The following is an 11,789-nucleotide window of genomic DNA, read 5'->3' as shown; positions in this document are numbered from 1 at the left end:
CCCCCCCCCTCCCCCACCGGGCCACCTGCCGGGGCTCGGGTCAGTTGGCAGGGAGGGCGGAGGCGAGAGGGGGCGCGCGCGCTCGAGGAGGGTAGGCAGAAGCAAGCATGCCAAATGATACACCATCCAGCGGGGTATTTCTACCCTCCTGTGGCCAGCTGGCCGTCGGGCAGGCCCGCGCCAGCGCGGGGGCCGGCCCCAGCCCGCCCGGCGGGCCAACGGCCGACCGTGCACCGCGCCCGCACAGGACAGCTGCGGGGGAGCTGCACACCAGCAGGCCGGGCCGGGGTGGGCCGCCGGGCCCGGGTAGCCGGCTCCCCGCCGCCATCATGATCGCACACCGAAGCGGGCAGCCGGCCCAGCAGCGCGCACAAGCACGCCAGAGAGCCGGGCCCCAGGTGCGCAGCTGCTGCAGGGGCACATGCCGTCTGTGCCACGGGCCGGCGATGCCGATGGCAGCCGGGTGCCCGGCCCCGTTGCCGCCCCCGGGGCGAGGGCGAGCCAGGCACCGGGAGGGGGAGGGGCACCGGGGTTCCGGGTAGTACTGAGGTGTGTGGGCGGCACGGGCACCGCAGCGCCGTGGCCGACACCCGCCGCTCCGCCGGCGCCATGGCCGGTGGCCGTCCCCGGCGAGGGGCTACTTCCGGCGCCAGGGCACCGCCCTTGGCCGTCCAGGCCGAGGGAGGCATCATTCTTCGCTCGTTCTCCGCTCCCGGCACGATTGACCTGCCCCCCGCCCCTCTCCTCCTCCTCTTCCTCTTTCGCAAACTCGCCGTCTCGCCCTCTCCCCCTCTCCCCCTCGGGCGCCTTCCTCCCTGCGCATCCCGTGACCCCTGCCCTGTCCCCCTGCCTGCCCGCGTGTGTGTGTGTGTGTGTGTGTGTGTGTGTGACTCTCCCACCTGCGTGTCAGGTACGCAGCATGTCTTCGCCCGCCCCCGGGAGCAGGTCCCCGCCTTCGCCGCCCCGATTTCTCGCCCTTTCGAGCCTCAGCTGACACCCTGCTTGCGCGCTTCGCCCCGGGCCCCGGGCCCCGACAGGGCCACCGTGAGCGAGCAACATGACCCGAGGCCCGAGCGCCTCCGGCTCCGGCGGCGGCCACTCATCATCACAGTCCGGGGGTGGGGGCCACATCAGCAAGTTCTTCCGAGGCGCCTTCCGGAGCAGCAGCAGCAGCAGCAGCAGCAACAGCAGCAGCAGCAGCAGCAGCAGCAGCAGCAGCGGCGGCGGCGGAGGCAGCTCCTCCACCCCGGCGAAGGGATCCTTCATGGTGCACATCACCCCGGACCCCAGTCCCAACGGGCACGGGTCCGCAAGTAGCCCGGGCAAACTCCGACGCCCGGCGGCCCTCGGTTTGACCGTGGACACGGAGCCCCCGGCGGCCGGCGGCAGTCGTTTCAGCCTGGGGTCCGAGCAGCGCCGGAGCCCGCTGGCCCCGCTGGCGGCCGCCGCCAGTGGCGAGGGCATTCGCACCCCGGTGTCGGCCGGGCCCCCGGCCGAGCCGGCCATCAGCGAGGACCGGGTGGAGGAGATGCTGGCCGGCGGGCCGCTCTCCGCCTCGAGCGTCAGCCAGCGGGTCCTGGCCCCGAGCGAGCGCCGGTCCCTTGAGCGCCAAGCCCGGCGCCTGCAGCGCAGCATGCAGGCCGACCCCGAGGGCCGGGTCGACCCGCTGCCGGGACCCGACTCGGTCCCGGACCTGACCTCGACCCCGACATCGGAGCATCTGCCGGCCAGGCCGGGCCCGGCCGCAGCCGCCGGCATCCCCCCCGAGGGCGCGAGTCCGGCTCCCGAGCCCTCGACCGGCACGCCGGCCGGCGCCGGCACCGCCGCCACCACCGCCCCCGATGGCCCGGCCATGTCGGCCGCGGCCGGCCAAGCCTGCGGGTCCTTCAATGTGGAGGCCAGCAGCACGGCCGAAGACCTGGCCCTCGGCCCGGCCACCGGCCCAGCCGGGCCCCCGAACATGGCGCCATCCTCGTCGCCGGGCGACGGTAGCGCGTGCCGGCCGGCCGCGGCCGAGGTCGGCACTCCGGCCCCGCCGGCCGCCGTCGTGGTGGTCGAGCTGCCGATGGGGCCGCGCCGGCCGGATGCCGGGGCCGATGGGCCCGGCGGCGGCCCCTCCAGCGTGGTGTTCACCGCTCGCGGGGCCCCTTTCGTGGCGGCGGAACCCACGGCCGGAGGAGCGGGCCCGGGCCTGCGGCCGGCGTCCGGCAGCCTCCCGGCGGTCCCGCACGGGCCGGGCCACGACCAGTCCGGCCGCGGGGCCCATGAAACCGCGGGCTCGGTGTCGGCTCCCACCTCGCCGGGGCTGGCACCGGCCGCCGGTGACACGGCCCCCAGCCCCGGGGCCGTGGCGGCGCCGCCGCCATCCAAGCCGGACCCCGGGATGGGGCTCGGCCGCGTGCCGGCCGCCCACGAATCGGACTCCCTCATGACACTGGCCATGGTCGCCATGCGCTTCCTCACCCAGAGCCTGCTGGCCATGGAGGGAAGCCTGGAGTCGGCCCGGTCCAATGTCGAGCGGGCCCTCGGCACGACGCTCGTCCGCCAGTGCGACGGCAGCAGCAGCAGCAGCAGCAGCAGCAGCGGCGGCAGCAGCGACGTCAGCGCCGAGGCCGACCTGCTGGACACCGCGTGCAAGGTGAACACCGCCTTCGTGGCCGGGCTGGACCATTTCCACCGTGCGCGCCAAGTCTTGGACATCTTCAGCCAGGTGCGCCGGCAGCTGCTACTCGGGGCGCTGACCCCGCCGGCGGCGGCCCGGTCCAACGGCGTGCCGGCCACCCCTGACGACGGGGGCCCCGGGCTGCCGGCGATCAGCCCCCTGCTGCCGAGCCCGGCCGCGGACATGGTGCCCGGCTCGCCGGCGGCGGCCGCCTCGCCCTCGGCCAACGGCCGACAGACCCCGGTGTCGCCGATGGTGTCGCAGTCGCTGGCCGCCAGCGGCATCCTCTTCGGGTGCCTGAGCCGCGAGGCGGTGGTCGCCCTGCGGGCGGTCTTCAAGTCCACCGAGCAGTCGCTCGGCTCGCTGGAGGGCAGCATGGCCGAGCTGGCGCGCCTGGTGTCGTATGTGGCCCGCGCGGTGGAGTCCCACAGCCGCGTGGTGGACAAGCAACGCAAGGACCGCGAGATGTGGGAACGCCGGCAGGCACGTCGGGCCCTGCGCCGGGCCGGCGCCTCGGCCGGCGCCCCGGCCGGCCTCCGTCTGCTGGATGTGTCTTCGGACGATGCCAGCAGCGACTCCGGGTCCTCCTCCGATGCGGACCATGTGCCGGGCCCCTCGGCCGAGCACCGGCCCGGCGCCGGGGTCCGGCCGCTGACCCTTGGCGACATGCGCTCCGTGCTGGACTCTGACAGCCACCCGAGCCATGACGCCCAGCATGAGGTCGATGATGACCGCCGCCAGGGCCGCCGCCCCCCCCGCCCGGATCTCCTCGCCCATGGGGCGGCTGCCCTGGAGGAGGAGGAGGAGGAGGGTGGGCAGCAGCGGCATCAGCAGCAGCAACAAGGGGAGGCCGACCAGGAGGAGAACGACGACGAGGAGGACGACGACCTGGCCCGGCTCAGCCCCACGGGCACCGACCCCGCCAACAGCAACCAGTGGCGGCCCCGGTCCGAGCACTGGCAGGAGACCCAGCAATCGGTGGAGCGCCTGCGCCAGTACGGCCAGCGCTTCGTGGTCCAGCTGTATGCCGTGCGTGACCAGGCCAGTCGCCTGCGCATGGTCGACGTCGAGGGCAAGCTGGCCCCCCGGTGGGAGCGCGTCCTGCGGACGGCCATCCACCAATCCGGCCCGGACACCGTGCCGGCCATCGGCCGGGCACTGCTGGGCCTGGAAAATGTCATCCGCGACCGACTGGGCATGTATGCCGCGCGGTCGCGCGCCGCTCGCGACCTCCTCTGCCGCATTGACCAGCACGAGATGGAAGTCCGCCGGCGGGCGCGTCCGGCCGAAGCGCTGCCCTCTCCTGCCTCGGTCCCGGCGGCGGCGGCGGCGGCCGCCTCCGGCACAGTCTGATGGATTATGTCTCGGTGCTTGTGTGCTTGTGTGTGTGTATGTGTGTGTGTGTGTGTGTATGTGTGCATGTGTGCGCGCGTGAGCGCGTGCGTAGGAGGAGCGCGCGCGTGGCGCACTCCGCCACCATGTGCACGTAGACACACACAAACGCGACACACGCGCAGGAGGATTTGTGTTTATGTATATACATGTATGTAGCAGAGGAGGCGAGGCCCACGGTCGGGCGTGTGTGTCGTTCGATGCCGGTGCCGGTGCGGGGAGGAGGGCCGGGGGCAGGCAGCGAGGGAGGCGGGCGGGCGGGCAGGCGGAGGGGTGAGGAGTCACACCGGGGGGGAGGGGGGGGGGCGCATTTGGTGCCGGGGCCAGGAGGGGGGCTTGGCCAAGAGCCAAAAAGGAGCCCCTGGCGCATGGGCATCAGCATGTGGCCGGCAGCGGAGCGGGCAGGAGCGCCGTCTCAGAGGAAGAGACCCTCGCGCTGGGGGGCGCCCTCGGAGGTTTTTGGTGTATCCAGAGGCGCGCAGGCAGGCTGCCGCAGCCTCCTCGTGCACTTCTCTCGTGGGTGGCCGCTCCTCGCCCGGCCTCGGCACACTCCATCTGCCCGGGAGACAGGGGCCGATGGCCGGTATTCCTAGCACGCGCTGGCCACCGCACAGGCTTCCGACCAGGACGCTGCAGGGGGGGGGGGACTTGCGCAAGGTCAGACGGCCGTAGCTGGGGAGGAGGCGCCAGGCAAAGAAGAAGGCGATTTCCTTCTTTTCCCGCCTGTCAGTTCCTCCGACGGGCCAGCGAGCTCCGAACGTGGGTGTGAAGCGCGTGTGCGCGCACAGGGGTGTATTCGGGAGGTGGCAAAGGGAGGGCATTCTCCAGGGCAAGCCTGCGCAGGATGTGTCCGAGGCCCGAGTGTGGCGCGGGAGTTTGAGCCGCGCGTACATGCGAGAAAGGGGGGAGGGGGAGGGAAGCTACACGGGAGGACGGCTCTCTCAAGCGCTCACATGAAATCCTCCTCCAGATCGATGCCCAGCATGCTGGCCTCCTTGTTGGAGAGCATGGAGCCGGTGTTCTCGAAGAGCCGGTCGTAGCTGTTGCGCTCCTTCTCCTCCCGGGCGAGGCGCTGCTGCTCGCGGGACTGGTTGTCCAGCTGGCGCTGGTGCTCGCGCTTCTCGAAGGCCAGCTTGTTCAGGTGCTCCTCCTTCTGGGCGCGCAGGTCCGGGAACTCGATGCGCTCGGTCTTGTTCAGGCGGTTGACCGTGATGTTGCACCGCTTGGCCACCTTGACGTAGCGGACCTGGACGGAGGGGAGGGCAGGGGGGGGGGGGGGGTTAGCATGGGCCCCGCAGGCGAGCATGGCCAAATGGCCCATCCTGCTGACGAGGGATGAGAAACGCACGAGCTTCGGGTTGTGGTAGGACACCTGGCCGACATCCATGGCGCCGGTCTTCTTCAAGTTGGACCAGGGGGTGTAGATGATGGAAATGTTGTCCTTCTTGTTACCTGCATGTGTGTGTGTGTGTGTGTGTGTGTGTGTGAGTTTCGGTACATGCACACGTGCCGCATGGAGAGTTTGTTGGCAGGCAAGCGCGCTCGTACACAAGCCCAATGGCTCGCGGGGCCCGGCGTGACGCACCCTCAATACTGTTGGCCTTGACCAGCTGCGCGCAATCGTTCAGCAGCGCCTCAGGCAGGTTGTCCCAGGTCATGCCAGGGCTCATGCGCAGGTAGACGTGAGCCGATGAGAGCTTGTCAACGTGAAACCTACATTCGGCGCGCGGGCGAAGGGAGGACGCAGAGCGCATCGAGGGTGGGATGTCAGCCGGCAAAGAGGGACAAGGGGGGTGGGGAAGGGAGGGGGGGGGGCGAGCGTGGGCGGGCCCGGGAGCGCGCCGACGTGTCGTACCAGACATCCTCATCCCAGCCATGCTTGATGAGGTCCTCGTCTGTGCGTGTGTGTGTGTGTGTGCGGGGGAGAGGGAGAAGGGGTAAGGGGGTGTTCGAGAGAAGCGCAGAGGGGGCGCACGCGAGGGGACCAGACGATCGACGCACTCTCCTCCTTGTCGCGACCGACGTAGATCATGGTCGGAGGATCGGTGGCTGGCCGGGGGGGACGTCCCCGCGGCGGAGGGCAGGACAGAGGGGTGTGAGACATGGGGAAGATCGGCCGGGCCCAACAGTGGGGAGGCCCGAGGAGGGACCGAGGAACAGGGACAAACCAACGTCACGGCTGCGCACCAGTGCTCTGGAAGAAGCGGACCATCGTGTGGCGAGAAAGGGCGGAGTTTGGGCAGGAGCAAAAAAGGGGCAGATCGGGGAGGGTGGGGGGAGAGAGGCAGGGTGGCGGACACGTCGATACACGCGCGCGATGGTGGCTCTTCGATCTGGGCCCCGAGGCGTGGGCATGTGACAGCGCTCGTGACGTCCACCTGATCCGCGGAGGGTTGTGGGCTGTGTCCCCACGGCGCCCGGATTTCATTTTCACGCCCCATCGGCCGCGCGCCGGCGTGCTGCACATGGCCCGCACAGGGAGGCCGTGCGAGCTTGGCCGATCGGAAATGACTTTTATTTTCACAAACCACAGAAAGGGCGCCATCAGCGTGCCTGTTCGCAGATGTGTGCAAGGGCGTGCAAGTTGCAAATGGGCGTGGCATCAAGGGAGGGGCAATGGAGGCCCGAGAGCGCCTGCACACATGGGGCCCTTCTGCCACACCGCCCCGGGTGTGTATGGGGCTCGAGACCGGCGGCGACCGCACACACGCACGATGCCCCCCACTTTGGTTTCTGCCCCTCCGGGGGGGGGGTCGGCGTGCGGCGAGTGTTGGCGCTGGGCAGTGGCCGCGCGCACTCCGTGGCCAGCTCCTCGGACCTTGGCGCACGCGAGGTGCGGCGGGGAAGGAGGCAGGGGGGGGGGGGGGGGGGGGGGGGGGGGGGAGAGGCGGGGGTGCCACACCGACGGAGGGAGAGCCAAGAGTCAAAAGTGGCTGCGGTGCCGGGAGCACGCCGACGGGCGCCCATCGTGTCTCCGTCCCTCTCCGTCCCTCTCCTTGCCTCGCCCCTTTTGACTCTTGGCTCTCCCTCCTCTGACCGCCATCTGCCTATCTCTCTCCGTCTCTCCCGTTCCCTGCTCTCGGGGGAATATCCACCGACCTCGTCCCTTTGCGCGTGCCCCAAAGGCATCGCCCTCCTCTCCGTGTGTGTGTGCGCAGGCGGGCTCCCCCGCCGGCTCCCCACCCCGTTTGTCGGTCCCCCTCGTGTCGTCCCCCTGGTCGAGACCCCCCTCCGCCCCCTCCGTCTCCCGCTCCCCCTCCCTCCCCCTAGCCCCGCCTACCGGGAAAGCCCTTCGCCGGCTCTTGGCCATTGGCGTGTCGCGCGGGTCAGCATGCTCCTGCCGCCCTTCCCGGAGTTTGAGAGCGCCTTTGTGGCCTCCCCTCCGCATGTCCAGCTGACGTGTGTCTACCGGCTGCTGCGGATCCTGGCAACCTACTCGACCGATGGCCCGGCGGATCCGGCCGCGCGCTTGGCCCCGGCTAGCTCCTTCACCGGCCCGGATCCCGGCTGCCCGAGCCCGACGGCCGGGCAGCAGCTGCTATCCCCGCGGCTGGCCGCGTCCCTGGAGCCGACCCCGGCCGAGCGGGCCCTCCGCGGCGGGGAGCTCCTCTTCCTGGTGGAGGCCCTCGGCCAGGGGCTGCTGCGCGAGCGTGCGCAAATCCAAGCCACCGCGCCGGGCGCCCATGGGGCCGCGCCGGAGCAGCTGCCCCCGCGCAGCCCGACCGGCGTGGTGCCCGGGGCGCCGGTGCTTCTGTCCCCGCGGCTGTCCGGCCGGCCGACCGCCGGGGCCCTGGCCGAGGAGGACCTCGACCGGGTCCATGAGCGCCTGGAGATCGCCCGCGCGTCGCACCGCAGCGATGCCAATGATGCGGCGTACATCCGCAGCCTGACCGGCCGCCTGGCCGAAGCCTGCCGGCGTCTGCGCGATGACCCGGGCCCGGCCATCGAGGCCATCGAAACCATGGCCCAGCGCTTGATCTCGTTGGTGCGTGCGCGGCGTCCTGGCGTGCCGGCATCCCGGAAGCCGCGGGCCACCGCCGCAGCCCGCGCCCCTGTCCCTGCGCCTGGCCCGGTCCCCTGTGCACGGGCCAAAGTGTCTGACAGTCATCTCCCTCGCCCTGCGCTGGTGCTCCTTCTCGCTCCCTGTGCCGCTTGCTCTCCCTGGCGGGCCCCGCGTCCGCGGCTTGCGTATTCCCCCCCCCCCCCTCCCCCCCCCGCCCGCCCGCCCATGGCCGATGCCCACGCTAGATCACCTTCCTGCGCGATGTCAGCGTGCCGGAGGACCTGGCCGCTCTGACCACCGGGTACCTGGACGCGGCGCACGAGATGACCGCGGCCGTGGTGCGGCTGTGCGGCCAAGAGGAGGCCCCGGCAAAGGCCCGGCCCGAGGGCGGCCCCATCCAGGCCGGGTCCTTCCGCCAGGCGCGCCTGCTGGTGACCATCATCTCCATGCACCCGGCTTTCGCCGGGCCGCAGCGCGAATTTGCCGAGGTCCTCGGTGAGCACATCCGTGTGGCCATCGACGGGCATGTGGGGCTGCGCGAGTTCCGCCACGAGCGCGCCCTGGCCCGGCCGGCCGGGCCCAAGGGACCCCGGCCGGTGGATCCGCCGGCCATGGCGCCGGCGCCCTTCGCCCAGACGGTGCCGCAGCCGGGGGGGCCCCCGCCGGCCGGCGACCGGCCAGAGCCCCCGGCCCCGGCCGAGGCGGCCACCGGTGTCGGCCGGCCGCCGCGGCGTCCCGGGCTGTCGATCCAGATCCCGGGCCGGAGTTGCCCGCTGCTGGGTGGCGGCGAGGCCGGACCCGGGCCGATGGGGCCGGCCGTGCGGCCGACCTCGCCACGGGCCGGGGCTGCCGGTGGCCCCGGGCGCCGGCCCGCCCCCGGCGGGGCGCTGCTCTCCCCGCGGCTTGCCATGCTGGCGGATCTGGAAGCCGAGGCGCTGGCGGCCTCGACGCAGCCAGCCCCCCCGGCGGCCCTGACCACGGCCCAGCCGCCCCTCACCCGGCGCACGTCCAGCCTGCTGTACCCGACGCCGCTGACCGCGCACCATGTCCAGACGATGCCGGTGACGCCGACGTCGCCGCGCGCGGCCCTCTCCCCTCCGGCGGCCTTCAGCCTGAGCTGCATCCCGCCGGGGACCGAGGCGCACGACGGCCCGGGGGCCGTGCGGAGCCCGCTGCTCCCGGCCATGGCCGGCTGGCAGCACCCGGGGCAGGGCGGCGACGCGGGGCCGACGGCGGCCGGGGCGCCGGGCCCGGAGCAGGCCGGCCCCCCGGGCCCCGGCACGGCCCATGGCCCCCGGCCCGCCGGCGTCCTGTTGCCCATGAACCCGGCCCCCTCGCGGGACCTGATCCGGCACTTTGCGGCGGTGCAGCGCGCGCGCGACCACGAGCGTGACTGGAGCTCGGCCCTGGTGGCCGGGGCCGGTGGTCACATCGGCGCCGGGCTCGAGGAGCCCTTCCTCTCGCGCATGGTGCGCTTTGCCTCGGCGGCGGTCGGGGCCCCGGGCGGGCTGCTGGCCCTGGCGGCCAATCAGACCCTCGCCAGCCAGGCCGTGCAGGGGGCCCTCCTGCGGCAGGACTCGGCCACCGGGGCCGACAGCGGCCTGGCCGAGGGCTGCGGCTTCCCCCAGGCCGGGCCCCTGCGGCCGGAGCAGCCGCAGCCGCCGCAGTACCCGGCCTCCGGGGGGCCCTGCGCGCCGGGGGCTGGGTGCGCCGGGGCCGGCCCGGCCGCGGCCGCCCGGTGCCAGGCCAACGCCCTGCTGGCCGGGTACGCGTGCCATGGCGGCGGCGGCGGCGGCGGCGGCGGCGGCGGCGGCGGCGGCGACGGCCTCGAGGCCGGGCCCGGCGCTGCCCTGGCCCCCGACCGGGGCTCCGACAGCCGCCCGGCATCGCACCTGGCCACCCCGGCCGCCAGCAGCCTGGCCTGCCCGCTGGAGGCGGTGGCCGGCCTGCGGGGCCTCTGGCTGCGGGCCCTGCGCCTGCACAAGTATGCCGACCACCTGGCCCACATCGACCTGCGCACGCTGGCCCACATGGACCCGGTGGCCCTGGGGATGGTGGGCGTCTCGGCGCAGGGGGCCCGGCGCAAGTTGGCCACCGCGGCCCGAGCCAATTGGACCATCCTCCAGCGCCTGACCGCGGTGGAGGCCGCCACGGCCGCGGCCCTGCGCGCCACCGACATGCTCCTGTGGTCCGGGCAGCCGTGCGACCGGCGCGGCGAGGCGGCTCTCACCCCGGCGGCGGCCTTCCTGACCGGCGGCGGCCCCAGCCGGCCGTCCTACCTCGGGCCGCTGAACATGGCCCAGGCCCTGGCGTCCGGGGCCCGGTGGAGCGGGATCTTCTGCCCGTCGGGCGTGGCGGAGCCGCCGCCGGGCCATGCCGGCCTGGGTGTGGAGCCTGCCCCGGCGGCCCCGGCGGCCCCGGCGGCCCCGGCGGCGGCGACGGCGGCGCCCGGCCGGTCGCCCCCCACGGCGGCCCTGCGCCGGCGCTTCTCCCCGCGCGCCATCGACACTGTCGGGTACAGCCCGTCGGTGGAGCTGCTGCTGGGGGGGGACGGGTCGGCCGGGTCGCCGGCGGGGTCGGGGCCGGCGCCGGCCGGGGCGCCGGCGGTCGCCCCTGCGGCCCCGGGCGCGCCGGCTGGCGGCCCGCCAGCAGCCGCGGCCTTCGAGCCGCTCCGCCGCGCGGCCGACGCCCTGGCCGAGGTCCTGGCCGACACTGTGCCGCAGCTGCTGCTCCCCGGGGCCGAGTCGCTGCCGTACGCCATCCAGGGCGCGCAGCAGGCCCTCGGGGCCATTCACCCGGAGTGCACGGCCGCCTGGACGCACCTGCTGAGCGAGCTGGCGGCGCGGGCGGCGCACCCGGCCGCGGCGGCCGCCGATCCGGGCTTCCGGCCGGCCGTCCGCCGGGCCCTGCATGCGGCCATCGCCGTGGCCGTGGCCACCGGCGCCGTGGCCGAGCATGCCCTCAATGCGGCCCTCAGCGCCGGGTACGGCCCGGGAGCCGCGTCGGCCGTCGACACGCCGGGCTCGCCCCGGCGCCTGGGCCGCCCGGGCGTGGCCTTCCACGCCGGCGGGGTGCCGGTGCAGCCGCGCTCCCCGCGCCAGGGCGACGCCGAGGCCCGTGGCCCCGGCGATGCCGACCCTGTTTTGGCCTCGCCCATGATGGTTCCCGTGGCCATGCTGGCCTCGCCGCGGAGCCCGGCGCCCGGGCGCGAGGTGACCGCCGCCGTGGCCACCGTCCACCCCCCCTCCAAGGACGTGCTGGCCATCGCCGGCTCCTGGTTCGGCCGGTGCGTGTTGCGGTTGGGTCATTGATCTGGCCCCCCCCCCTCGCCGCTCCCCTTCCCACCCCTCTCGGCCGCTTGCCCGCTTGTGCGCCGGGCCCGGCGCCCGGGGCAGCCGGGATGGCCTGTGGTCCCACGCCTCGCCCCCTCGCGCCCCCCCGTTCCTCCATCCAACACCTGTCCTTTGATCGCTTCCTGTCCCGCCGTGGCTGACATCGCCCCGCCCCACACGCCCGGACGGCGGCCCGGGCCTCGGAACCCCGGCACGCTAACTCAGGAACCAATTGATTGCCTTCCTCTCGTGGCGCGCCGAGTTCGACGCCCTGGCGGCCATCTTCCGGGAGGAGCCCACCGGCCTGCTTGGCCTGCCGGGTGCGTGCGCCTCGCCCGCGCGCTGCTCCCCCCTGCAGTGCCCCCCGCCTCATGTTGCTCGCCCTCGCTCGATCTAACGC

The 11,789-nt window shown here is 73.9% G+C and overlaps 3 protein-coding genes across 3 annotated transcripts in view; 2 read left to right on the top strand and 1 right to left on the bottom strand.

Moving 5' to 3' along the window:
- Nucleotides 1-1,057: 1,057 nt before the first annotated feature.
- H696_03566 (hypothetical protein) lies at nucleotides 1,058-4,015 on the top strand (the record flags this gene model as incomplete). Its single annotated transcript, XM_009497435.1, has 1 exon — nucleotides 1,058-4,015. The coding sequence occupies one exon, from the start codon at nucleotides 1,058-1,060 to the stop codon at nucleotides 4,013-4,015; it is 2,958 nt and encodes a 985-aa protein (XP_009495710.1).
- Nucleotides 4,016-4,814: 799 nt separating this feature from the next.
- Nucleotides 4,815-6,340, bottom strand: H696_03565 (hypothetical protein). The gene is made up of 6 exons (XM_009497434.1): nucleotides 6,242-6,340; nucleotides 6,056-6,103; nucleotides 5,910-5,949; nucleotides 5,640-5,767; nucleotides 5,403-5,506; nucleotides 4,815-5,300 (listed from the first exon to the last, which is right to left on the bottom strand). Exons 1-6 carry the CDS (start codon nucleotides 6,264-6,266, stop codon nucleotides 5,004-5,006), a joined length of 642 nt encoding a protein of 213 aa, XP_009495709.1. The 5' UTR covers nucleotides 6,267-6,340; the 3' UTR covers nucleotides 4,815-5,003.
- A 1,045-nt stretch (nucleotides 6,341-7,385) lies between these two features.
- The window catches only part of H696_03564 (hypothetical protein), a gene marked incomplete at both ends in the record, with an annotated part of 7,526 nt that continues 3,122 nt past the window's right edge, over nucleotides 7,386-11,789 (top strand). Inside the window, 3 exons of the mRNA XM_009497433.1 lie at nucleotides 7,386-8,039; nucleotides 8,303-11,343; nucleotides 11,615-11,713. Coding sequence (XP_009495708.1) covers nucleotides 7,386-8,039; nucleotides 8,303-11,343; nucleotides 11,615-11,713 — 3,794 coding nt within the window. The remainder of the gene's footprint in view (nucleotides 8,040-8,302; nucleotides 11,344-11,614; nucleotides 11,714-11,789) is intronic.

This window comes from Fonticula alba (assembly GCF_000388065.1).
Source record: "Fonticula alba strain ATCC 38817 unplaced genomic scaffold supercont2.5, whole genome shotgun sequence".
NCBI lineage: Eukaryota > Rotosphaerida > Fonticulaceae > Fonticula > Fonticula alba.
This window is presented reverse-complemented; position numbering and strand designations above follow the sequence as displayed.

Bases quoted from the DNA above. Each gene is read 5' to 3' on its own strand.
- H696_03565 (XM_009497434.1), bottom strand. From the start codon at position 6,266: ATGGTCCGCTTCTTCCAGAGCACTG. The intron at 6,104-6,241 runs GTGCGCAGCCGT...CCCCCCGGCCAG, and splicing joins CCGCTTCTTCCAGAGCACTG to CCACCGATCCTCCGACCATG. The intron at 5,768-5,909 runs GTACGACACGTC...CGCCGAATGTAG, and splicing joins GGCTGGGATGAGGATGTCTG to GTTTCACGTTGACAAGCTCT.